At 39.6% G+C, this 26,984-nt stretch overlaps 2 protein-coding genes and 1 pseudogene across 2 annotated transcripts; 2 read left to right on the top strand and 1 right to left on the bottom strand.

The window, feature by feature from the left end:
- Nucleotides 1-320: 320 nt before the first annotated feature.
- On the top strand, nucleotides 321-2,543 carry LOC104430535. The gene is made up of 2 exons (XM_039317665.1): nucleotides 321-717; nucleotides 1,903-2,543. The coding sequence occupies exons 1-2, from the start codon at nucleotides 321-323 to the stop codon at nucleotides 2,541-2,543; spliced, it is 1,038 nt and encodes a 345-aa protein (XP_039173599.1).
- Nucleotides 2,544-9,061: 6,518 nt separating this feature from the next.
- LOC104414620 (D-3-phosphoglycerate dehydrogenase 3, chloroplastic) lies at nucleotides 9,062-12,905 on the top strand. The gene is given in 6 exon segments (XM_010025773.3): nucleotides 9,062-9,936; nucleotides 11,083-11,148; nucleotides 11,151-11,458; nucleotides 11,536-11,646; nucleotides 11,729-11,824; nucleotides 12,076-12,905. Coding segments are annotated over 6 exon segments (1,791 nt in total). The 5' UTR covers nucleotides 9,062-9,407; the 3' UTR covers nucleotides 12,757-12,905.
- Nucleotides 12,906-14,876: 1,971 nt separating this feature from the next.
- Nucleotides 14,877-16,594, bottom strand: LOC104417284 (annotated as a pseudogene).
- Nucleotides 16,595-26,984: the final 10,390 nt, after the last annotated feature.

Genomic DNA, 26,984 nt, shown 5'->3' with positions numbered 1-26,984 from the left:
CAGGGGGCTTAGCTTTATTCAGGGATGATCAATTGCATTTATCCATCAACTCCTCCTCAGCTATAGCAATTTTCACCCAATGTCATTTGAAAGACAACAATTAGAGAATGAATATTATTTTTCTCCATGCTCCAAATGTTTTCAAAGAGAGAATACGGCTATGGGAGCAGATTTATTCAGTAAGTGTGCACTATCGAGTACCATGGCTTTGCTTGGGTGATTTTAACGACATCTTATATCACTGGGAGAAAGTGGGTAAATACAAAGCTGAAACTTACACGTTAACAGCTTTCAGAGACTTTGTCAATCAATGTTACTTGATGGACCTGGAATGTAAGGGGTGCTCTTTCACCTGGTCAAATAAACGTGAGGGAGAGAATCTGGTGAAAAAGAGGCTAGACAGAGCTTTCTGTTCGCTTCAGTGGAGAGTTACTTACCCAGAGGCTGAATGTATTGCACTTTCGGCGATAGGCTCGGATCATACTCCTCTCCTGATATCCCTGGCTCAACCAAAGCGTAGAAAACGAAAGCAGTTTAAATACGAAGCATACTGGACTGATGATGCAGAATGTAAAACCATAGTCAGAGATACCTGGAATGAACTTGCCTTACATGATCTTAATGTGATGGAGAAACTGCAGCAAGTACAACAGCAGTTGATACAGCGGAGCAAAAGCAAATTTGGCCATGCTAAGAAGAGGATCACCTGGCTGAAAGGTGAACTCCAGAACCTGATGAATAGCACACAAATCAATGGAGAATCAGCTCAAGCGAAAAAGTTAACTCAAGAAATCGATCAACTATGGCGACAAGAGGTGATGTATTGGGGCATGAGGTCGAGGATAAGCTGGATAAAGTGGGGTGATAAAAACACTCGATTTTTTCACGCGATGACAATTCAGAGAAGATGTTGAAACCAGATTACAATGCTGAAAAATGAAAGTGGAGATTTGGTACGAGGGGAACAACAGCTACAAGGAATGACATAACAATATTACAAAAATTTATACACATCAGTGGGCTCCCGCAACTGGCAACCCATCTTACAACTCATCCCTACCTTAGTGGATGACCAAATGAATCATACCTTGATTGCTCCAATTACAAGGGAGGAAATTACTAGAGCTATGCAACAGCTAGGAGCCTTCAAGGCACCTGGTCCCGATGGGTTTCATGGCATCTTCTATAAAGAACACTGGACAACAATCTCCAAGGATATCCATCAAGCAATGCAGCTCTTCTTCACCTCTGGCCATCTAGATCCTGCACTCAACCGAACACTCATCACATTAATACCCAAAATCTCACACCCTGAAAAACTGGAGCAATATCGCCCCATCAACCTCTGTAATTTTCTTTACAAAATAACCTCCAAAGTACTAACAAACAGGTTCAAACCAATTCTACCACACATCATCGTAGAAGAACATAGTGCTTTTGTGGGAGGCAAGCAAATTCAGGATAATATATTGATAGTTCAGGAGGTGCTACACAGATTACGAACCAACAACAGGAAAAAGAAGTTTCAAATTGTTTTAAAATTGGACATGCAGAAGGCGTATGACCGCATTGAATGGGACTTTCTTAAAGCATGTCTAACAAAATTGGGATTCTGTGACCTATGGGTACAATGGATCATGCAGTGTGTGACCACAGTAACATTCAGCATAAATTTTAATGGGGAGCCCTTACCTTTCTTTAAACCCACCCATGGCTTACGCTAAGGCGACCCACTCTCACCTTATCTATTTATCATAGTGGCCAATGTGCTATCTATCCTAATGAAGAAAGCTGTTTAGGAGGGTTCACTTACATGAATCAAATTGAACAACCACTGCCTTACTCTGTCCCATCTACTTTTTGCAAATGATTCGATCTTCTTCCTGCATGGCACAATTGTAGAATGTCAAAACTTGGCTGATATCTTAAATCAATACTGCTTTGCTTCAAGTCAGGCAATCAATCTCAACAAATCAGGCATTTATTTCAGCAAAGGATGTCCTACAGCTCTAAAGAGAAACATGGCAACAGCTCTCAGAGTTCCAGAAATCACAAAGACAGGGAAATATTTAGGCATACCTTTAGACTGGGAGCACTCCAAGAAAGACATGTTCGCATGGATCTTAGCTCGGGTCAATCCCAAACTGGACAGCTGGAAGGAAAAATTGTTATCAAAAGAAGGAAAGGAAATACTCCTGAAAGCAGTAATACAAGCCATCCCTCAATATGCTATGTCAATATTCAAAATACCTATATCGATTTGCAAAGCAATTGAGAGGAAGGTTGCATCCTTTTGGTGGAAAAGTAATGAGAAAAATGCTGGAATTCATTGGAAGAAGTGGGATTTGCTGAAAACCAGGAAGAGTGAAGGGGGTTTGGGTTTCAAAGATCTACAAATCTTCAACACAACAATGCTAGCTAAGCAGATGTGGCGTATCATTCAAAATCCAGACTCTCTGTTAACAAAAATTCTGAAAGGGCTGTACTACTCACACTGTGACATATGGAATGCTGGCAGAGGTTCACGTCCCTCGTGGGGTTAGCAGAGTATCATCAAGGCCAGGGAGTCCATAGCTCCTCAAGTCATGCACAGGATTGGCAATGGAAAGAACACAGCAATTAGAACAGATTGATGGCTAAAAAGTGGCCCCATAAGAGGCCCAGCAACAAATCAAGAGCCAGCCAAAGTTGCAGATCTCATAAACCAAGGTACAGGCACATGGAATGAAAATCTACTACATCCTATGTTTGATGAAAGAAGAGTTAGGGAAATTTTAGCCACATCCATTGGCTTACCTGATGAAGAAGATAAACTAGTATGGATGCATACAAAATCAGGAGATTATTCAGTAAAGAGTGGCTATTTTATATTCAGGGAAGCCTCAATCAGATCACAGGACATACAAGCAACCTCGTCTTACCAAGTTAACCCCAACCTCTGGAAATATATTTGGCAGTCCACAACCCCACCCAAAATTAAAGTTTTCCTCTAGAACACATGCAATAACGCCCTAGCTACAATGGAGAATTTACACCACCGAAAGATCATACCTTCTCCTCTATGCCCCCTCTGTAAGCAGGAAGCAGAAACCCTCGAAAATACACTCCTTCTCTGCCCATGGACTGCCAAGGTTTGGAACTCGGCTCCCCTGCATTTACAGATCTCCAGATTCGGCCTCACCCGATTCGAAGACTGGATTTGCAGCATACAACAAAATCCAGTTACCTCCGGCAAATTTGATCATATAGCAGTGGTGTTATGGAGTATTTGGAAAGAGCGGAATCAATTTATTTTCAATCATCAAACCCCAAGACCGCAATCAACAATTGCTAGAGCAGAGGCATTAACAAAGAGTTACAGAGCAATAAACGGTAAATCTAACAGCAAGAAGGAGACCGAACACTCATTTGGAACCTGGCTTCCACCCTCTCCAGGCACGCTCCGAATCAATATAGATGCATATTTTGCTCCCGACTCGGCAGATGACTTAACATCCACCGATGTGAGAGATCCTCCTCGACACAGAGCCACCATTGCTTGCGTCTGTCAAGATCACCGAGGCTTCTTGGTGGACGGTTTCGCAAAGCCGCCGACCTAAAGAGGAAGTTATAAAAAAAAAAAAATTGCGAATTAATTAGCGCGCCGGCTTCTCAGGTGGAGGCGATCGCAATGAACGAAACCCTAGATTTCATCGAGAACCGAAGCTTTCTCTCTCCACAAGTACACTCTGACTGCCTCTCTCTTGTGCACGAGTTAAAGTCTTCTACTGAACTCAATTGGGAAGTGCAGTCGATCGTGAGCCGGGCCCAAGCCAAACTGGCCCGTCTTCCGGGCCTCTCCTTGGCCCACTGCAGCCGAAGCTCAAATTGCCTCGCGGATTGGACAGCTAAGGCCTGTTGAAACAACACTTTACCCCCTAACTGGATATCCAATCCCCTTGCTTTAGTTGATCTTTTATGCACTTAAGTTCTTGGTGTTATATTCCCTCATATGAAATAGTAAATCAAGTACTGCTGTTTGCCGTTCAAAAAAAAAAGAACGTTTGGTCTAAGTTGACTTATAAGGTATTATATAGATGACGAATCAAGCTGACCGAATATTGCAGCTTTCTCATTTGCTATTGTATGATGAAAAACACATGTAACAATATGTTTTATTTTATTATAATATGGAGGTCGAAATCGAGCCTAAACTGAAATTACACCTTTGTGACAAACAGCAACTTGCTTGAGAAAGAAGGCAGGGAGCAAATGCAATAAAAGAAAAATGAATGGTAAGACTTAAAGAGAAAGAAAAAAGAAAGAAAAAATCGCTCAAAAACTAATTTTTTTTATATGCACATCTAATTTGTAGAGCTCCCAAATAATATCATTATCTACTGAAGGGGCATAAATTAAATTTGAGCACATCAACGAATAATGTTAATCCGGATTGATTTGGCCGATGGGATTCGGAAAAGTTTGCCATCCTCTCAAGTAGATAAGTAATAGATGTCTACTTAAACACGATGGAGATAGTAATCCTAAATGATATCATTATTTTGTATTCGCGAGGATTTTATATTATCGTGTGTAAAAAAAAAAAAAAAAAGTTGCATGTCCAATGCCAAAAATCCAAGGTCGGGTCAAACACCACTAGCTTATAAAGTGACCTGATGATGGGTAAATGAATTACTTTTTTAAATTGCAGAAAGAAGACTAAATGAACGAAAGATAATTAAGTTCAAGCATCTTATAAAAAAAATGATTGCATCGTCTCCAATACATGTAAATCAAAAGAGACTATCTTTTGAAAAAGAGAAATCTCAATCATTTTTGTCTCTACTATATCTATCTGATTTATTAGTATAAAGTTTATAATGAATAGGTCAATAATTTTATTTCTGTCTCACGCATTTCAACATCAAAATTTGAATATTTCCTATCATCAGCGAGCTTTGAACGCGAAAAAAGAGGTTCAAATCTTGAATGGTTTTTCTATTATCATTTCACATTTATTACATGCCACATATATTTATAAAAAGAAAAATTCTTTACATTATTTAATGATTTAAATATTTTTGGGAAAACTTTAAATAAGAGCTAGAAGTGACATTATTTTCTTAAATAAAAACTTAAAGTAGATTTTATTTCAAATAAGAACCTGAAGTGGTCAAATTATCTCAAATAAAAACCTAAAACGAAATTTGTTTCAAATGAGGGATCGAAGTAGCCATATCAGTTTTAAAAAAAGGCCTAACCTCTCATATCGAAGGGCATCTTCGTCTTTTAATTTATTTTTTTGTTTATTTATTTTTTTTCTTTTTTTTTTTTTTTTTTTTTTTCTTATTTTTCCCCTTCCCTCCACCGGCCATGGCAGAGGCTATCGAACTCAAGCGAGGTTTGTGACATCCTAATTTTCGAGTCTAATTTTGATGAGATGAAATGGGCTTTCTATCGATGTGCCAATAGCCTTTTTTTTTTAAGTTGGCCACTCACGAGTTAACTAGCCTATCAGATGAAGCCGTTGAGGAATCTAAACGTAATAAACTTAAGAATTTGACCAGGAATCAACTACTCGATTGTGCTAATTTGTAAGGGTCATTACGGCACTGCCAAAATTGATCAGAGACCGGAGATAGGTTGATTCGATAAAGGTATGGGATTAGTGCGTGGGTGATTCCACCTAATTGCAAAATTTCTATCGAATGGCACTAGACCGATTTTTCTGTCATTTTCTTACCATGTGTCCGTATTTAAAATCTCGAAATTTTCATGACAACCAAAAGTTGTCAATGTGTCAAAGATGTATGTTGTGGCTCGAAATTAATCAACCACGGGTCAATTGCATTAAAAATTCCTAAAAGCTACCTGGTAGAATTAGAACGCACTAAAATCACTTCAGATTGAAATTAATCGCAAAATTGAACTCGATTTCAGAAATTGAAAGTTTTGTCATGTCACAATTCATTTTAGGAATATCGACTCATCTTCCGAAAATTTTTCGGAAATTCCGTAATTTTTACGGAAAATCGATTCGAACAATTCGAAAAACGAATGGAAATTCGGTTTAGCTCATTTAAATGGAATTTTGACTTCTAAGCCGATCTACTGGGTGATGGGAATTTGTGGAAATGTGTGGGATTTTTCTCCAACGAAATTGGACTTCGAATTTGAGAAATTGAGGATTAAATTGAAGTCTAAACTAAGTGAAATTCGGAACTAAGGTTGAGGGGTTATATTTTTGGCATCAAAATGGTTAATACTGAGTTTAATTTGTTAGAAAGAATAAGGGGGCAAGTGTTTAATTGAAGGGATAAGCATGTTGACTCTGTTTCCCCCAATCCAGCTGCCTTCCACGGTTGCTGTTTCCCCTTTCATTTTCCACGGAGCCGCTTCCTCCACATTGCGAAGACCCCTGCCTCGGTCTCCTTCGTGCACCTCCCCTTCGTGCGACGTCTTCACCTTCAATCTCCCTCTTCTTTGCAGCTTCATCCCTTCGTTTCTCTTTCTCTGCCGCCGCAGTCCACTAACCCTTGTCGCCCCATCTTCGCCACCGCCTCAGCCCCATCACCTTGCTCCATCGAAGTCAACTCCTCTCCGTTGAAGCCACGCTGTTGACTCCTCCTGCCCGCAAGCCACACGTCCACCGAATTAAGCCACACACGAGCTGCCCACCTCCACTCACGATTCCCCTCTTTAGGCCACGCCTCCCCCTTTGGTCAACAAACCAGCCTTGTTTTCACTTTGGTTGACTGCCGCTGCTCCTCTGCCACGAAATCCAGCGCCTGCAAGCCCACGCTCTTCACGTCCGCCAGCTTCAAGGTGCCCATCGAAGACCGAAGCAGCCGTGTCTTCTCTTTCCTTCGTCCGAGCCTAACCCATCCGAAGCAGCACGTCCTCGAGGCCGCAGATTTTCAGCTCGAACAGCGAGCTTGTGGCCGATTTCAACCGGCCCGAGCTTCCCTCGGCCTCGCCGAGAGTTCAAATCTCGGCTGCCGTCGCACTGCCATCACCATGAGCCGATTTTCGTGCTAACCGGTGAGTTGCATTCTAATCCTTAATTAGTGGGCTAATGACACTTAGAGGTGTTAGTTAGCTAATTAGTGGATTAATTAGGTTAAGTAGGCTTAAGATGGCTTAGTTAGATTAAGTATATAGTTAGTACTTAGTTAGTTTAATTAGTTTAGTTAGGTGGATTAGTTAGGAATTGGTTAGTTTATTTAGTTAGTGTACTTAGATTAAATTAAATAGGATGGTTAGATTTAATTGTTAGTTAGATTATTTAGTTTAGTTAGTTTAGGTTAATTCAATTAAATGCTTTAAATTTATTTATTTTGTAATTTATTTAATTTTCGGTAATTTATTTAATTATTAATTATTTTCTAGAAATTAAACCGAGATAGTCGGTGACCGGAATTGCATGCCGATCGCAATGGTGTGTTCAATTTCTGCAATTGGATGTTAATTTGTACAAATTGAGTGCTTATTGGAATTTTGAATATTTAATTCCAAAATTTATTAATTTCAATAATTATTCAGAAAATCTCGGGTGTCAAATTTTAACGCTAAAAATGGTTTTATATACTATATAAAACAGTGAGATTTTAAATTGGAGATTATGAATTTTCTGAGTCCAATCTCACCGTGTACCCACACATGACTATTTTACCGTGTATTTTTAATACGAAAAAAATAAGCTAGGATCACTATTTTAATTGAGGCATTTGAGTGTAATGCACGATGTCTTAGGTCGAAATTGATTGGTCGTGTGTTGGTTAAGAGAACACGTCTCGAGCAATTACACCAAACGTTACTAAATCCATTTTGAGGTTACCCATGTATTAGGGTAGCGGGCCGCAATAGATTCTAGACTTACGCTCCTTCGGAAAAGCCGTTAATGAGACGTAGCCATGCTCAATGGGGAAGAGACAATGCCTGGCTACGCCAGTAGACAGCCGAACATGGGAGTCGGTTGTGCCTTGAGTGGCTTAATTAACAATTGGAATGCGTGATTGTTTGATATTGATGTGCCTGATTATAAGACAAAACTATGTGGCATGGTATGGGATATGTTATAACGGTTTGGCCTTATAATCGGAACCCTTGTGATTAATTAAGTTGATGAAGTGTTCTAATTGTGATGCATTGCGATATGAACTATACTGACATGCAAGAAAGAAACTATGGCGAGATAAGTCATCTATGCTAATTGAATAATTATGTGGTTAGACACTTGTAGGTATTTCTCTTCTAATCGGGGCTTAGAGCGTGAACTCGCTAAAATTTATATCTCACCCCATCGTTGGCTTAAAATTTTCAGGACCGTAAAGTGGAAGGTCTGGAGCCGAGTTGAGGCGACCTAAAGAGTAGGTCAGATAGGACTACCTCTTTTTGAAAACTAGTCTTTCGGTTATCGACTTGTGTAAATGACTCAGTATGTTTATAAAAATGTGGTTTGTTTGTTAATGTGATGTCCTGTTTTTCTATCCCGAGATGATTACTGTCATGAGATTTATTTTCGCTTCCACATGTGCTAAAATGAATTTGTCGGCAACTCGTCTTGGGAAGTCGCATAATTTTTATCAATCTAGAGAAAGACGGGCACGCGCTCGAGAATCGGGCGTAACAAGGACAGCCCCCACAAGAGTCGAGTAAGGCACTCCTTGCTAGATCTAGCGAGAGTCGCCTTATTTGACTCCATGTGAGGGCCACCCTTGCCAGATTTGGCTCGAGTGACCATCACCCTGCCTAGCTCAAGCGCAACCCTCACCTGAGGTAAGCGAAGAGGAAAAAAGAAAAAAAATATTTATAAATATATATAAAATTATTTATACATATATATGGTTATAATTTCTTTTAATCAAAATACCATTTTTTGGATGATCGAAATAGTCACTGGCCGCCCTTTTATTTGAAATAAAGTTTATTTCAAATCTTTATTTGAAAAAAATGATGATACTCTAGTCTTTATTTAGAATTTTCCCAATATTTTTTAGTATATACAAGGGAAAATTTTCTTTTTGTTTTCACACGGAGAAAAGAACGCGTTCGGACGTCGTCGGTGTCGCGAGGCTCGTGGTATTTACTCGCTTCTGCAGGGACCGCGTCGGAAGATGAAGAAGAAGAAGACGGCGGCAGTGAGACCACGTCACGCACTCTACCTCCGCCGTCGACCGTGACGGAGCTCGATGGCCGCCGACGGCGGCGCAGGAAGCGACGACTTTGTTATGCTTGTGAAGTTGCCTAACCCCTCGGCGTTGTTGACCAAGTTCGCCATTAATTTATTCCCATTTCTTCTCAGAACTTCGCTTCGTCTTCCCTCCCATTTCCATGAAAAGTCACGATTCCCCCATCAAGCCACCATCGCTGCTCTTTAAATTCCGTCCCTCCCCACCTCCCTCGAATGAATCCAGCATCGCGACGATATGGCGAACACCATCAAGCTCGGTGGATCCTTAGCGACCGGTGCTTTCGCCTCCTTCAGGCTCGCTCCCTTGGCGAACCTCGCCGCCTCCGTCTCCCTCCGCCGCTCCCTCCGCCGCCCGCCGGCGGCCCTGTGCGCGTCCTCCGATGACGATCGCTTCACCGTCCTGGTGGCGGACGAGCTCGGGGAAGCGGGGCTGGATATCCTCAGGGATTTCGCGGAGGTTGACCACGCCGTTGACCTCGCACCCGAGGAGCTGTGCGCGAGGATCGGCGGGTGTGATGCGCTCATTGTCGGGAGCGAGATGAAGGTGAGCGGGGACGTGTTCGGCTGCTCCGGCGGGAGGCTGAAGGTGGTCGGGATCGCCGGGGGTGGGATTGACAATGTGAACCTGGCCGCGGCGAACGAGAACCGGTGCCTGGTGGTGAATGCGCCGAACGCGAGCGGCTCAGCAGTGGCAGAGCACGCGATCGCCCTCCTGACGGCCATGGCCCGGAACATTGTGCAAGCTGCGGTTTCGGTGAAGTCGGGTCAGTGTTTGTCTCATAAATTTCAATCCCTTTTCAGCAATTCTAGTTCTAGCTGTTTGTTCTGTTCTGGCAATGTTTAGTATTGGGAGTGCATATACAGAGGAAACAATGTAGAGTCTCAAATGGTGACTGCTGAATTGTCTTCTGCGTCTTTTTAATGCATATTTACCTTTGAAATCTTTCATGACATGAACTACTTTTGTCCCTAAAGTTGTTGGAATATATTATAAAATCAAAAGCTATCGAACGATTCCATCGGATCGTGGTCCAGTTTCATGTGGAACAATCAGAGACAGGAACATGGGACCTGGAATCCACGCGTAGAAAGTTCAGCTCTACTCATGTGCAACTATGGTTTTGTGATCTAAAAGGGTTCGACAGCGATAATCGGATGCTTTCTCTAGGCACCCTTTTTGGGTCAACTTGTCGTATCCAATTGGCATTACCCGTTAGATCGTGCAGGTCCCAGAGATTGATATGTTCTGAGCCATCAGCATGGCACGTGATTATCCCTTCTTTTTCGGAACGATGCCAGGTTCTAGATGGATCCTTTTCATACCTTAAAGCTTGACGAATTAGAGGAGAAGAGTTTCATAGTCTAGTCAGATATACGAATCTGAAGCGGAATCGATCTGCAAAATGTGTTTCAAGATGTCTTAGTAGAACCACATAGTAGTTACTGCAAGATGCAGTGTAAATTCAGGAAATCCCATTTCCGTACGTATAAATTGAAATAGTGAACTAGCTTTTCTTCGGTTTATGAGGTTCCTTTTGACCTTGAGAAATCGGGATGCTGAAGGAACAGGTTGAGCTTGTGAATCTCAGTATATTTGTGCAGGGGCTGCTATGTTTACCGGCATATTTCCTCATTAATAATAGCAATGTCTTTCTCAGGGGTTGCCCCGAGATCTTACAATTCTGCAGAGGAGCTACTTGATTGATGACAGTTTTCTATAGCTGACTGCTGGATAACAGAACGAATTTTGATCGATCCGGCATATATTTCTAAATGGAACACTTGATAATAACAGATTTTCTATCTCGTGTACATACTACATATTCTCAAAATGGATAGTGAAAACACTCGAACTGTTTTGGCTAGAAACTTGGAAGTGATTTTTGGTATACATGCATCGGCTAATGCAGGTAATTGGCAAAGGAAGAAGTATGTGGGCATGTCTCTTTCAGGGAAGACCCTTGCTGTCTTGGGTTTGTAGAGGTCGGGTTTGATGTTGCCCAACGCGCCAAAGGTCTCGGAATGCATGTAATCGCATATGACCCATACGCCTCCGGTCATCTAGCCCGTGCAATCGGGGTAGAGTTGGTGACGTTCGACAAGGCCATAGCGAATGCAGATTTCATCTCCTTACATATGCATTATACTCCTGCCACGCAGAAGATGCTTAATGATGAGACCTTTGCGAAGATGAAGAAAGGCGTTCAGATTCTGAATGTCACTCATGGAGGATTGATCGATGAAGACGCTCTAGTCAGGGCACTCGATTCAGGAATTGTGTCGCGGGTACTTCTGTCTGTCTCACTTTTGTCTTTTGGAAGCTAATTAAATCATCCGGAACGTTGAAGTGATTTCTCTAACAGGCAGCAGTAGATGTTTTGATAGAGGAGCCGCCACCGAAAGACCACAAGCTCGTCCAACACGAGAAAGTCATCGTTACCCCAAATCTCGGAGACGGTACTTTCGAAGCTCAGGTTGGTTGAATAGCCTGACTTTCTGAATGCTTAAACTTTTCACTTTCTGTGCCATTAGATGACAGCAAAAGCTAATGTGCAGGAACAACTGGCTATCGAAATTGCAGAAGCCGTCATTGAAGCTTTAAAAGGAGATCTTCCTTCGACCGTCGTCAATGAACCGATGGTTGCTGCTGAGGTATCATCTTGCATCTTTATATCGTGCAGCATCAGGTCTCTTCATGAGCTAACGCCATGCGATGTAACAAATAATGAAGTCCTGCATTGATCCTTCAATTTCATTCGAATGCCCATAAAACACGATGTTATCTGAGGTCCAAAATATAATCTTTTCAAGGCTAAAGAAACCGTTCCGTTGATAGTTGCCTGTTCTTACTACGTTCATTAGGCATATGTCCTGCACATTTCAATGCTCCTTTGTTCTATCAGGTCCTTGCGGAATTGAAGCCATTTCTGGACCTCGCAATCAATCTAGGAAGATTTGCTGTCAAACTAATCGCAGGAAGAGGCGGTTTTAAAGCAGTAAAAGTCACATACGCTTCTGCTAGAGAACCGGATCAACTCGACACAAAACTCCTCCGAGCCGCGGTGATCAAGGGCCTCATCGAACCCATTTCCAGCGTCATCGTCAACTGGGTGAATGGAGATTCAGTAGCCAAGCAAAGAGGACTGAGAATTACTGAAGAGCGAGTCACTTTGCCCGGTTCGCCGGAGTACCCTCTCGAGTTCCTCCAGGTTCAGATAGCAAGCGTGGAGTCGAGATTCGACGGCGCCCTATCGACATCCGGGGAGATTGAAGTCGGGGGGCAGGTGAGAGACGGGCTTCCCTTCCTGACTAAGGTCGGGAACTTCGAGGTGGACGTCCGGTTGGAAGGCTGCATACTGCTGTGCAGGGCGATCGATCAGCCAGGTCTGATCGGGAAGATCGGGAGCGTCCTGGGGGAGGCGAACGTGAACATCGGCTTCATGAACGCTACGAGGACCGCCGTCGACTCGGAGAACTTGGAGAGCATGATCTCGATCAAGGTGGACGATCAGCCGACCAAGGAGACGCTGAAGAAGATCGGCGAGATCGCTGCGATCCGGGAGTTCGTCTTCCTGGTCGTGTAAAGATGGAGAAGGCTAACGCATTATTTCATTGTACCTAGAGAACACATTAATTGATTCCCTTTCATTTCTACCGTCGTAGCTTGAATAAACTTGGTTCCCCTTGCAAATGTTATTTTTTATAATTTTACTTTGTTCAAATTTGAACTTAATGATTTTATTAAAGGGTTAATTACCAAAAACCTTCCAAATTAGTACATTCGTGACAAATTTATCATAAATTAATATTTTTATAATCAAAAACTCCAAACACGTGCATTTATGATAAATTTACCCTTCATTATTTTCATTAAATTGGATTAATATTACAAAAAAAATTACTAATACACTTATGACAAATAGAGAATAAAATCCCAAATTGGTACCACGTGTTATCTAATTCAGTAATTTGATAGTAAGATTTAACAGATTAATGAAGAGTAAATTTATCATAAATGTACCAGTTTGAAATTTTTTGTGATTATAAATTAGCTTGTAATAAATTTATTAAAAATGTACCGGTTTGAGATTTTTCATTGTATTAATCATATATTAAAATGTAAACCTATTTTTTCATTTGTTTTTTTTTTTTTTTTTTTTGAGTTATCTTGAAAAGTTTTATTTGCACCTGAAATTGTTAATAAGACCTTGGAGAAAATACAAATTTTTGCATATTCTCTTTTTGAAAAAGGATGTGGTCCCGACCACTTTCAAAAGTATGTTATAAATTAGATATTTGTCACTATCATACATAAGATAAAGTATAACTAACAACTTTTGTAGGTGTCTCGTCATCCTCTTTATCTTACTCTAAACGAACTTGGATTTTTCAGGCCGACGTAACACGTGTTCCGACTGCACAAGTTCGGTTCACATAGACAGCGAATATTGAAGCCACTTTTGTCGCAAGAAGTATCAAAATCGAACTAGAATATTGAACCGATAAAAAATTCATACATTTTCAATTAATAACCCTTTTCTTCGGTCCAATTAATCGAACCGAACTAAGAATCACTTCTCTTCTTAATATTATAATTTACACAATCTCTCTTCTTTTCTTATTAAACCTTCTTTAATATTTTAAAAAAGACAATCAAACATATTCAAGTATTCGGTCCAAATTATATTCGGTTCGAGATATGGTTTGATTCAAAGTTAATGTATATTCAAATTGTTTGACTTGTTTCCAATTTTCTTAAAACCCGAACCAAATCAAAATATTGACACCCTTATTTGCCGTGCTGCCGAATTACTAGGACCTCGTGTCAGGTAGTCTCCTACCCATTAGGGTTTTGGTGGGACTGTCTTTAGAGTGTACGATTTTAAAAAAAATTTAAAATATATGTATTTTTCTCGTTATTTACTTTATTCTTTTTTTTTTTTGAAGACGTTATTTACTTTATTCAGAAATTCAAAAGATTCCGGTGCATTCGCCCAGGGATGTCAAGTTCAGTGTCAGATGCGTGTGCGAAATCCACCACAAAAATAGAGAAATCCGTCCACACCAACCGATTAAAAAATTCCGACAAAAGAACCGATTAAAAATTGAAAAGTTTCCAGAAATCAACTTTTTATTTGTGGTTTCAGACGGACAAAGAGAAAAAAATAATAATTTATTTGTGACTTCACTTCCACGTCGCGTAAGCCCCGCATCCATAAATGCTTGGGCCGGTGGAAGTGACGCAAAAAAATAAAATAAAAAATAAAAAAAAGATGCAGTCTATGTTTCTATATTTTATTTTTTTGTACAACGGGAAAGTAAATTAGAAAATGAATGAATTATGAAAAAGCACGTCCCAAGTTTGATGACTAATTGTCATAATCTTCCGAGCAGAGTATTGTCAATTTTACAGAATGTTCACTTTAAGCGACATGCCATATGTGGCAAATCGTTTATTCTTCAAAAAAAATTATAGTAAAAGTTCCGATACTTATATTTGATGTCATTTTCCCTGAATGAATATGAGACTGGACAAAATTTGCCCCTTGAGTTTGTCGGAAAAAATTATTCGGACAATAGAAAATGATGAGCTAGACAAGCATGACATAGAGATCATCATATCTAATTATTTAAAAGAGTCATAAAAAATTAAAATAAAAAGAAGAGGGAGAAAGAGAGAGGAGTGTTTTGCGGGAGAGAGAAATTATTAAGTTTAAAATTTTCATTAATTAATACACTTTTTTTTATAAGAGGAAAAGTCGCAATCTTCAGCTATACAAATACACGTGCATATACTCCCGTTACATCCTCACTTCTTTATATTCCTCTCTGCCCTCTTATTCATACATTTTTTCTTTTTTCTTTTTTTCTTTTTTTTCCTTTCCTATGCATCTTTGATAATTTAAAAAAGATATATAAAAAAAAAAAAAAAAAGGAAGACAAGAAGGGCTAAAAAATAATAATAATGTCGAAAAAATCTGACTGAAACCTGACACACGAAAACTACGACGTCGGTCTCCCGCCGTACGCCTGCTTGCACACCGCGTCCGGCTTCTGCGACGGCGCGCACAGCTGCGACGTCGCCGGACACTCCCTCAGGCAGTTGTCCCCCAGGCTCCCGAAGGCCACCGCCGCCCCGCTGGAGAACAGCTCCGCCGGCGGCTTCCCCTTCAGGTAGTTCCCGTCCAGGAACAGCCTCCTCAGCGTGGCCTTCCGCCCGAACTCCGCCGGGATGTCCCCCCTCAGCCTGTTGTACCGCAGCGTCAGCGAGGACAGCTGCGGGTAGCTCGCGAAGTTTCCCGGGACGGACCCCTCGATCCGGTTGAACCCCAGATCGACGGCGACCAGGCCGCCGCCGACCCCCGCGGGCGGCGCCGCGACGTCGACGCGGGTGAGGCTGTTGTTGGCTAGATCGATCTGCTGGACGGAGGGGAGCAGGAAGAGCCAGGGCTCGAGGGCTCCGACGAGCGAGTTGTGGGCGATTTCGACGACCTCGAGCTGAGCCGCCCCGGCGAAGGAGTCCTTCGACAGGGGCCCGGAGAGCGAGTTCCCCCTCAGGGCGAGCTCGAGCAGGTTCGGCGGGAGCTTCGGGATGGACCCGGTCAGGCGGTTGAAGCTGATGTCGAGCCGGGTCAGGCTCGGGAGCGAGCCGAGCGAGCTCGGCAGCGGCCCGGAGAGGGAGTTGTACGAGAGGTCGAGGGACTGGAGGGCCTTGAGTCCGGTGAAGGCGGGGACGGAGCCGGAGAAGGCGTTGGCGCGGAGGGAAAGGGTGGTGAGGGCGGCGAGGGAGGAGAGGGAGGTGGGGATGGGGCCCCGGAAGGAGTTGTCGGTGAGGTCGAGGACGGCGAGGCTGGAGAGGCGGGAGACGAGCGGGGAGAGGGTGCCGGAGTAGCCGGCGGGGTCGAGGGTGATCGTGGTGATCCTGGCCTGGCCGCCGCCGGAGGAGGAGGGGGAGGAGCAGGAGAGGCCGCAGGTGAAGTAGGAGCGGCGAGGGAGGGAGCAAGGGTCGGAGGAGGAGAAGTTCCAGGAGGCGAGGCAGGACCAGGGGGAATGGAGGACGGGTCGACGGCCGCCTTGAAGGCCTCGAGGGCGGCGACGTCGGAGGGGGAGGTGGTCGAGAGGGCTTGTCGGTGATGAACGGCGGCGGCGGCGATGAAGAAGAAGAAGAAGAAGCGGGAGAGCGAGGGGAGGAGGTTGGCCATGATTTCTGGTTGTGCCTAAGTGCAATTTGGGAGTGATTTGACAGAGGAAAATGGTGAGCGAGTGTGGTGGCGGTGGTGGTGGTGGTGGGGCTTGGACTGTTCTCCTTTTGATTTTTCTATGTCTCAGTGGCTGGAATGCACCATGGCTTTGGGGCCGTGGAACATATGCTTGGAAGAATATATATATTGATCCTACTTATTAATGGGTATTTGATTGCAATTCAAGAATTTGCTTGGGAACTTATGCTTTTATAAATAGACTTCATAGGGTGTCAAAGTGCAATTGATTTAATCTCATAAAATGAACTTTGACGATAATGTTTAGGTGCACACCGATGTGTCTTTTAATGAAATGATGGGTCTTATACAAATTTGACAGATTCCCAATCAAAGTCATGTCAAGCATCATGCTTGAATATATCTAATCAAGGAGCCGGCACCCGACTAATTAGCTGGTCAAGATCTAGTCTTTTCGAAAGGTAGGAGGGGCAAAATCGAGAACCATTAGGGAAATAATTTTCCTTCTCAACCTCGCCAACCTACCTTTCAGCAACTTTTTAAATGTGTGGTGTCATACAAGGATTTTTAGGGTCCAAAGTGGGTTGGATCCTATTAAATTCATTCATTTTTTTTTTTTGTCAGAAAAATTCGTTCGTTGATCAGCTCTAGACATGCAATACAATATCTTGGATGAGCAACCTTAGTTAATAATCGTGAATATAATGTGGTAAGTCAATTGTTTTCCTAATAATGGAAGCATAGTTAATAATATCATTAATTAGAATTAATTTTATAGGTGACATGATAAATGTAGCTCAATCATTAGGATCTAATAATTCAACTCCAATGTTACCCCCACCTCGTAGCCTCCGGGTCGGTTCTCATGCGTCCTATCACCATTTAACTAAAGTCCATTAAATAAAATTTAATGAACGACTTACAATGAAGCTTCAAAAATCAGTGAATGTGGAGATTTTATTGATGTGTTAGATAAAAATTTAGCAGCACAATTAGTTTACAGCATTTTTTGCTCTTTGGTTGATTTAATAACGTCATTAATTACTATAGTAGTTTGAAAAATAATAAAAATAATATAGAGAAAATATTATATATAAAGGGTTCGTACAACTATTTATTTTTTGGTGTAATCATCTTGCATAAGACTATATGATTATTTCGTAATTTTTTCTTAATAGATTTATGACTCCTTAATAATTTTTTAAATAGAAAATGGCTCTTCAATTGTTGTCCCTACATCACTAGTCGTTGACTTTTTAGATTATTAGCACATTAGAAACCTTTCCTAGATTATTAGCACATTAGATTATTAGCACATTAGAAACCTTCCCTAAAGAATTTCTAATATTTTTCATTAACTAATTATCCCAAATGACAAAAGTAATATTTTTTAGTCAGTAAATGAATAATTTGAACAACATTTTCCAAATAATTCGGCCTAAGCTTTTTGCTGATAATTTCCTTCAAATTCGAGGGGTCTCGAATTTATGGATGGATACGAAAGGTTTTTCGAAATAATTCGACCTAAGCATAATTTCGCAAAAGTCGTGGGGCAGGGCGGGCCCCCCTCCGGGCCGATGGAAATTCCAGCCATACACGTTGAATCTTTTTCTTCCCTCGAGGAGGAGCAATGACTAGTGATGATTTGGCGTCGGTGGCATTTAGTGATGATTGGTGTCGGTGGTGCGACTTTGACTTTGGTGGAAGGATGAACAAATTCATGAATGATGAAGGGAACATCGAAATCTATTATGTCCAATCGATGTAACCTGCATTCGTAATGAGAAACCAATACATGAAATTCATCGCCTGAGGACATCCGATCGCTTGCATAAAAAGTCGGGTTGAATCAAAGTTAGGGATAGAAGTCCTAAGTGAGCAACGACGATCGACAGTTCTAATGTCCACATCATCGACATAAGTGGTGGGTGCGCCAAGCTCAAATCTCGATTAGAATTACTTGACTTTTTATCGCGACATATCAGATACGACAATCGTTATAAATTATAATTGTGAAAAGTAGAACTCCAGCATGAGATAATTCCATCTTCCATATCATTTATTTGGGAAATTTGGACTAATTGTCATTCTCAACTCAACTAATTCATCCAATAATTCCCTAAAAAAAAAAAATAATAATAATTGTTGTTGTACCAACTAGATGAGGAATATCACAATGGATTTGTTGCTTTAGGAAATATCACAATGCACGGGACTTTGAATGCAAAACAGAGAAGTCCTTTCTTCTATCGAACGGCACAATCCTAAGATTTACTATCTTCTCTATTTTCATGTCCCCACTGATCGTCAAGTACTTATATTGCAAATAAATCTTGTGCATCCCATGTTGTATTGATGCATCTATTCTCTATTTTATCTAGCGTGCGATCTTATCTTAAGACAAAACGAAACCCCATTGTGAGATTTTGTAAGATCATTACAAATTATTTAAAATTTTAAATTGTTAGATGAAAGCGTGATTTAATAACTTAAACTAAAAAATTCAAATTATAATACCATATGAGATTTTATGAAATCACTACCAATTATTCTAAAATTTTTAAATTATTAGATGAAAATGTGATTTAATATCCGTATACAAAAATGGCATTATCCTTGAATCCACGATCCTGATCAATAGCTTTGGAGAACTCGAAAATCTAAATCCTCATTAGCCTTGATCTCTCTCTAGACGGAACAATGTAACGGGGACCACATTTGACCCATCGCCATGGTGACGATGGTGACGGGTTCAAAGAGCCCTTGGGATTGGGATGAAGTTGGTGATTTAGTTTAGATAGAGTATAGAATCTTATTGAGGAAGTTCGAGATGCACTTCAAAGAATTGGAGAATGCAAGTGACTTTGGTATAAAAGACAGGCATAGTGCCCCAAAATCGTATGAGGAAATTCATGAAGCTTGTCTGAACGCTAGTGTAAAGGACAGCATCAATCATGACTTCCCATCAATCCACTCCTCGGAGAATGCAGCATCGATCGCGACTGCCGTCGAGATCAACAGGCAGCGATATTCTACGTTCAGTTGAATGCGGACATGCAAGGGGTATTTGCCTTTTGGGTAAAAACAATGGACTTAATTACCATATACAAATGATTGGTTTTGTCATTGAAAAAAATCTTTTGTCCGAATATTTTACTGAAGAATGCAAGATAAATAAATATATTTTTCATTAAAAAATCATTTTCAATGAAAGTGGTTAGTTTTCGTTTGTTTGATAATTTAGGCAAATTAATTATCTTCTTATTATATTGAAGAGTTATTTTCTCCTAATCTAAGCTTACATTTTCAATCTAAATTGATTAGTTTTCTGCTATTCAAATACTTGAAATTTTTTATCAAAAAATGCTTGAAAGTTGAAAAAAATTTCATGGAGACAATCTTCCTTTAAACAAACAAAACATAAATTTGGTGTTTTCAATTTGCAAAAAAAAATGTTTCTATAAATTGATTAGTTTTCCTCATCCAAATGCTAGAAAGTTCAAAAAAAAATCTTGAAATAGCTTTTTTTTTTTTCAAATAAATGAACCTTTAAATTTAATGCTTTCTTAACATATTAATCATGAATTTGTTAGAAATTCCACCCACAAAAAAATTAAACTATATATAAATAGATAAATTACTTAAACAAGTGATGTGAGATATCTTAAAACCTCTCTTGCAGGCAACATAACTCTAGTATCATGATAAAAAGTTCAAAGGCTTAAATTTATTGCTGAAGGGAGTATGCATATGAAAACAGATAAATCCTATAAATAAAGATGTGGGATATCTTAACATCCCCTCTTGCACTACTGCCTTGTTAAAATCTGACTTAAATGTTTATTAATTTTTACGTCTAAAAGTACTTTTATGTATAAGTATTCAATGTTTTTTTATAGCCAATTATTTGTGGGGACCAAAATTCCAAACATCATCGTGCAATAGTTAATCTTCCAAAGAAAAAATTTGAAGTTTAGAGATGATTGATGCTGTTTTTCCAATAGAATGTTCTTTTATTTTCTTGTGGAAAGATGCAATAAATAAATAAATGCAGGACTAAAGTGGTGGGGTTACTCTTTTTCTATCCTTCAATCTTTTACTTGCTTTACCGATCATACCAGCTGTAAGTCACAATGTTCGAGGCAAGGTGGCCCTAAGAAATAGACCTAAAGCATCAAACTATTCCATTGGGACATCAAAATTAAGAGCACACTTTAGTTGACTTTTGAACTTCGATCTTTTTAAAAAGTGGTTGGATGAATAAAATAGGCTGACAAATGAAGTTGTTATGACTTTAGAAGGGTGAATCTCCGTTTATTTTATAGAAAAATAAAAATTTAGAAAATATTTTCTCAAAAATAATTACTCATATTACTTAAAAAAATTAATGAACATAAAATAATTGTTTAGAAGTAAATTGATGTCAAAAATGAAAATAATCTTTATTGACGAAAAATCCTAAACTAAAACACTTGTAATAAATTTATCCCAAACTAATTTTCAAAAAAGTATCGCTTATCTTGCTTACAAAAATAAATAAATAGAAAATATTTTCATAATCAAAAAAATGTTTAGAATTAATTTGCTATTTATGATGAACACATTTTTCATTGAGCAATTATTTTAAATGGTAGAAGCAATCATTTAAAAAAAAAAAAATGGTTTCCCAAATCATTTACTTTTTTTCATGAAATGACTCTCAATTCCATACTAGCTTACATTGGAAACTTCATTTTTATAGTTAGAAACTTCACAACAATCCTTCCTCCAAATTCCAAAATAGTGAAATATTCTTCCATTGGAAAAGTTAGGCTTGTTGTCCACACACTTTTACCTTTTTCTTCATAATCAAATCCATGTATGTTAAATTTATTTGATCAAGTCCAACTACTTTCACAAATTTTTCGATTAAGTCCCTTCAACATTAAACCCGACCAAATCCAGCTGACATGACCATTGCTCGACGTTGTGGCATGACATGGATGGAATTCTTCCAACACAAGTGGTGACATGTACTTGTTTATATTGATTAAATTTCATTTACATCATACCATAACGTTGTCCACATTAATTCAATTTTTGTACACATGTCCGTGCAAGCATTTGCAAATTTCGTCACCATCACACTTTTGTCAAGTTTGCCGAATTTGGTCAAATTTGATATCCTTCGATCATAATCCGATGATTCAAACCTTTGATTCAACTTATCTCTCGAATGCATGCAAACTGCCTACTAGATTCACAAGAAAGCAAACATGACCTCTAAAATTATTCTAAGAGAGATGCATTGCATTTCAAATAGAGAATCTCTTAACCTCCAAATCAAGCACCAATCACATTTCAAATAGAGAATCTCTTAACCTCCAAATCGAGCACCAATCACACGGTCGATCCCTACCAAACACAAACTCTCATTCAAATATATATCCCCACCTCTTATGCAGCAAGCTGGCAAAGACCATCTACTCCAATAATCAAATCCCATCACACAATTCCAGGCATCATATTATTATTGTTATTGTTATTATTATTGTTATTATTATTATTGTTATTATTATTGTTATTATTATTATTATTGTTATTGTCGTCGTCGTCGTGGTCGTGTCATTTTCCTATCTTAAGGATTAATAAAACAAGGCTCCCACCAAACTCATTTGAACTGATCAAGACAAGGTCCGATGAAAAAGGCGGTGACATAATTTAAAGAGTCAGCAAGAGTTCAAATGTTCAAATCAAACCACAGTATCATTAGCTGTCAAGAGATGCTTTTTTAAATAACGTTCCACAATTATTTATTTATTAAATACAATAGCCCCCATTTTATAAAAATTTCACAATCATTCCGCCCCGCATTGTCCACGTTTTTATTGACCCTATCCTCTATAAATTAGCAGGCCCAATTTATAGATTAATAATCAGTCAGGCCCGATCTTAATGAAATTTTACTCAATACATGTAGACGGATGCGATTCGAATGCAGTCATAGAGAAATTAAATACATCGGGAGTTTCAATATAGCTCTACCTTCGAATACTCATACCAATTCGGTCATTTTTGGTTATGATGTTTTTCATCAACATTATCCTTTTCTTTTGTCAAACGAAAATAAAAAGAGTTAATTTCCATTGATTTAAATAGGTTTTTTTATTATTAGAAAATGCAAAATCCATTGCAACCTTAGGTCCTAACCATGTCCTTTATTTATTTATTTATTTTTGGGAATGTGCCCAACAAGTTCTAAAACTTGTTGCAAGAGTACAATTGAATCCAAAAACTTGCCAAAAGTACAATTAAGTCCTAAAATTTGTCAAATTGATCCAATTAAATCCTCCTGTTAATACCATTAACTTTTATAATGGAACATGGCATTTTAAAATTAATTTCTCTCTCTCACGTGGCACTTTTAAATTATTTTTATCCAAATCTTATTTAAATTATATTAATTTTTTTTAAAAGTTGAAATTATATTTTAAAAAGCAAAATTGAAAAGAAAGGGGAGGTAGGGTAGAGCCTTGCTAGCGGGCGCTATTGTCGTCGCTACAACCCCCTCGTTGGAGGGGCTGCTGATCTAGGTGAGGGTGGTCGGCCTTCGCTAGCCCTAGGGCCCAATGGCCCTCGCCGACCCTGGGTGAGGGTGGGCAGCCCTCGCTGGCCCTAGGCAAGCCCAATGACCCTTGCTAGGCTCAGGCAAGGGTGCCTAGATCTAGGTGGCACCGATGCTTGCCTAGGCCCAATGAGCATCGTTGGCCCTTACCTAGGGCTAGCGAGACCTTGTTTGGGGCTGGTGAGGCTCATTGGCCCCAAGCGACAACCGGTGTAGTGCAGATCTAGGTGGGGCCTTACCAGCTATCTCCAGTGGCTAGCGAGGTCTCCCCTAAGGTGAGTAGTAGCCAGCCACCCTCGCCCAAGGTCGGTGACCTCTTCTTCTTCTTCTTATTCTTTGACTAGGGTCAGCGACCTCTTCTTCTTCTTCATTTAAAAAATGCCACGTCAAAAATAAAAATTAATTTAAAAAAGCCACGTCAACATTTTCCATTAATTAACTAGATGATATTAACTTTAAAGCTTGATTATACTTTTTGTAAATTTTATGATTCAATTGCATTTTTGCAACAAGTTTTAGGACTTATAGTGCACATACCACTTTATCTTTTTAGTGTTCTTTGCCCTCTGATGTGGAACCTTAGGTTTAGTTGCATTTTTCGTTGGGGGTAGTCCTTAGTTTTGGCTGCTTAGTGAATCACATGAATGGCTAACTTCATGATAACTAGAGGTGTTAAAACGGGCTATGAACCCTTTTTTTTTTTTTAACTCATAATTCTGGGCTGGGTTGTAAATGAGTTATTAGATATTTGACAGGCAGGATGAAAATGGGTTTAGAACATTGTAGTCTAACTAGAGTGGGTCGTAAATAGGTTCCTCTGACGATGTCGCCTCCAAGCAAGTCCATCTGGCCTTCCCACCAAGGTGCGAAGAAATCAGGTGGTGATCACGAGACGCCGCCTTCGAACAACATCTTGATCGGCAACCCTCTCGAGCGATGTCGTTGTCGCGGATCTAATGAGACATGTTCGGCGAGTACGACGCGCTCAACGCCACCTCGTACGCCTCCCACAGCTCAGCCTTCAGCTCCTTCAAGTGCCCCAACAGGGCGCCGCCACCGCCGCCGCCACCGCCAAGGACACGATTGAGATCGAGCTCACTTGGCCGGTTTGTACTGTTCTTTTGCGTAGATTTATTCAGCCTTTTCGCGGTTGTTTGTTTCCTTTTTGAGAATTAGGTTTAGTTTCGAGACGTAGGCTTGGTAAAATCATAAGAAATTGAAAAATTACGAATCTTTTAATAGCAAGGGCTGCGAGTAACAGGGCCACGTACTCTTCCTATTATCGTTCGGCAGTTGATATGGTCATGGTGAAGGGAGAAGAAAGGCTTTAAATCGAACTCTTCTCGAATGGCCATTTCCCTCTTTTCGGAAGGAAGTGCAAGAGATTGGCCACGACTGCTGCACCCGTTTGATAATTTATGGATTGCCTGTAACCTGTTCATAATTAAACGAAAATCAAAGCCTGAATCCATTTCATGATTTGTTGATGGCTCAGGCCGAATCTTTACCGCCACCTTCGGGTCCCCATTCATAACTTGACCCCTCGAGCTCCCTAGCTCCACAAGCTAGTCTATGAAGCCATCCATTCTTCTAAGGCAATGATATAAGGATAAATATGCTAAAAATGAATCTTGAAATGTGTCGGGATGAAAATTCGCATTGGAAATAAATAGGTTAATTTGGGTTGATCATTTATGACCCAACCCAACCAATCCATTTTGATGGGCCTATTGACAACCTAGGACAACAAAAGATACTTAACCAATATCTAACTTGTGTCAAACTATATATCTAGGTGCATAAATGGATGTCTAATCTATAAAATGTGCATCCACGATCTTTATATCTACAATCTATAGTGAAATTGATGATTGATACATCAAGTCTAGTATGCTAATTGATGTCTGTCCGTGCACTCTTCGCATAGTTTCATTCGACCAGAGTGTATTGTGCCAACAAGTTGGTTATATATCTACAATCTATAGCGAAATTGATGTTTGATGCATCAAGTGTAGGTCGCTAATGCATGGCCGCCCGTGCACTTTGTGACAATTCCTGTGCCCGCCTAACTTGCATCCTAGGCGTATTTAATCTCAATGCTATCACCACCATCTTTCAAGCAATTGTGCTATACTTTACATCATTCCAGTTCTTTCTAAACATAAAAATTAAAGATCACACCAAATGACCATTTAAATTGGAAGCCCTAAACGATGAAGATTTAGTAATTTTTTTTTTTTTTTTTCCTTTTAAATGGAGATTTTATTTTGCTAAAGTGGGAGGTCTCGAGTTCAACTTGCTGTTTCCAAATATCGGGATACGGCTGGGGCCGGAGTGACTGTCTTGCCAAACGTGTGCCCAATCGGTTGACGACAGGCTTGTGATGATACATAAGAAAAGCAAAGTGAACAACCTCCTCCAGTTAAAAAAATAAAAATTAAAAATTAACACCCTTCGATCAAAATACGAAATTGATCCTCTAAATTAATGCACTTTTAGACTCAAGTTATAGTACCATGCATCACTTTTAGAGACAATTCTCAAGATAATGTTGTTATATGATTACTAAGATATCTTCACGCAATGCGCGCGGTCGCGAATTATATCATTTTTTTCAAAAAAAAAAGAAATTAAATTAGAAAACTCCATTTATTTTTTATCATCTGAAAACTGAAAATATTTTCTTGTGCATAAGATATCCTTTCATAGAGCAATTTTATAAAAAAGTGATCAATATTATGAAAGTCTCCAAACTATTACATTTGTAGTAAATTTACCCTATATTAATTTTTGTTAATTTTTTCTATCAAATTATTGAATGTCATAACATGTGGTAGTTGATGAGTGTACCGGCTTGGTTTCATCCTTTGTTTTCCACAATTGTACAAGTTTTTTATTTTTCGATGTATTAATATAATATATGGAAATCAATAGAAGGTAAACTTGTATAAATATACAAGTTTGGGATTTTAATGGTAAAAAAAAAAAATAGTTTTGGGTAAATTTATTATAGGTATAACAAATTGACATCTTTTATGGTAAAAAAATGGCACATTCCATAAAAAAAAAGTATGAACTTAAGGTATTGTCTCAAATTTAGCCCGAACTTTATTTTGTCTTAAAAAAAAAAAGAAGAAGAAAAAAGCATCAACTTTTACTCGTGTTCCAAATCTAGCCCCTGTTAACCCTCCTTCCACAGTCATTTCCACGTTAGCAATAATATCCAACAAAGCAAATTGATGTGGATATAAAGGCAACACTACATTTGAGCTTCTTCTTCTTCTTCTTTTTTTTTCCCTACTGTACGATTTATGAGATTGGGGGGATTTTTTCTAGGGTTTCCTTTATTTAGCAAATTCGCACACGAAGTCTTCAATTTGTTGGAAGATCTCGCGCGTTGCCTTGCTCGATCATTCTCTCACATGGAGATGCTCACTCTCGCACATATTCACACTTGATCACTTGGAGATATCATTTTCGTCGAAATTTTGGGCTTGAATGATTTGTACTTACTCAAGATTTGAAGTAGATGAAGCATTGAAGGCATTGAACTAAAGGTATTCTTCTTCTTCTTCTTCTTCTTCTTCTTCTTCTTCTTCTTCTTCTATCTAGGGTTTCCTTTCTTTAGCAAATTCGTGTGTGGAAATCTTCAATACGTTGGAAGATTTCGCACACTGGTTTTGCTCACTCATTCTCTTTTAAGGAGATGCTCACTCTCGCACATACTCATGCTCAATTGCTCGAAGACATTGTTTCCGTTGAAAATTTTGGGCTTGAAAGATTTGTGCTTACTTAACGGTTGAAGTGGATAGAATGTTGAAGGCATTGAACTCTTTGTTATGAGATGTATTAAATTGCATTCACCATGTGCTTAATGGTTTGTCTGGAAGTGATCTACCTCATAGAAACTGAAGTCGGTTGAAATTTTCTGGGCTTAACAAACTTGTGATGTTGCTAGGTCTCTAGAATCTTCTGGCCTAGAATGAAT

Source organism: Eucalyptus grandis, chromosome 7 (genome assembly GCF_016545825.1).
Source record: "Eucalyptus grandis isolate ANBG69807.140 chromosome 7, ASM1654582v1, whole genome shotgun sequence".
NCBI lineage: Eukaryota > Viridiplantae > Streptophyta > Magnoliopsida > Myrtales > Myrtaceae > Eucalyptus > Eucalyptus grandis.
The sequence above is the reverse complement of the archived record's forward strand: the minus strand, read 5'-3'. Positions and strand labels throughout refer to the sequence as shown.

Excerpts from the sequence above, each read along its gene's own strand:
- LOC104430535 (XM_039317665.1), top strand. The coding sequence starts at position 321 with ATGGACCTGGAATGTAAGGGGTGCTCTTTCACCTGGTCAAATAAACGT. Across the intron at positions 718-1,902 it reads GAGGATCACCTGGCTGAAAG|AATGTCAAAACTTGGCTGAT; the intron begins GTGAACTCCAGA and ends GCACAATTGTAG.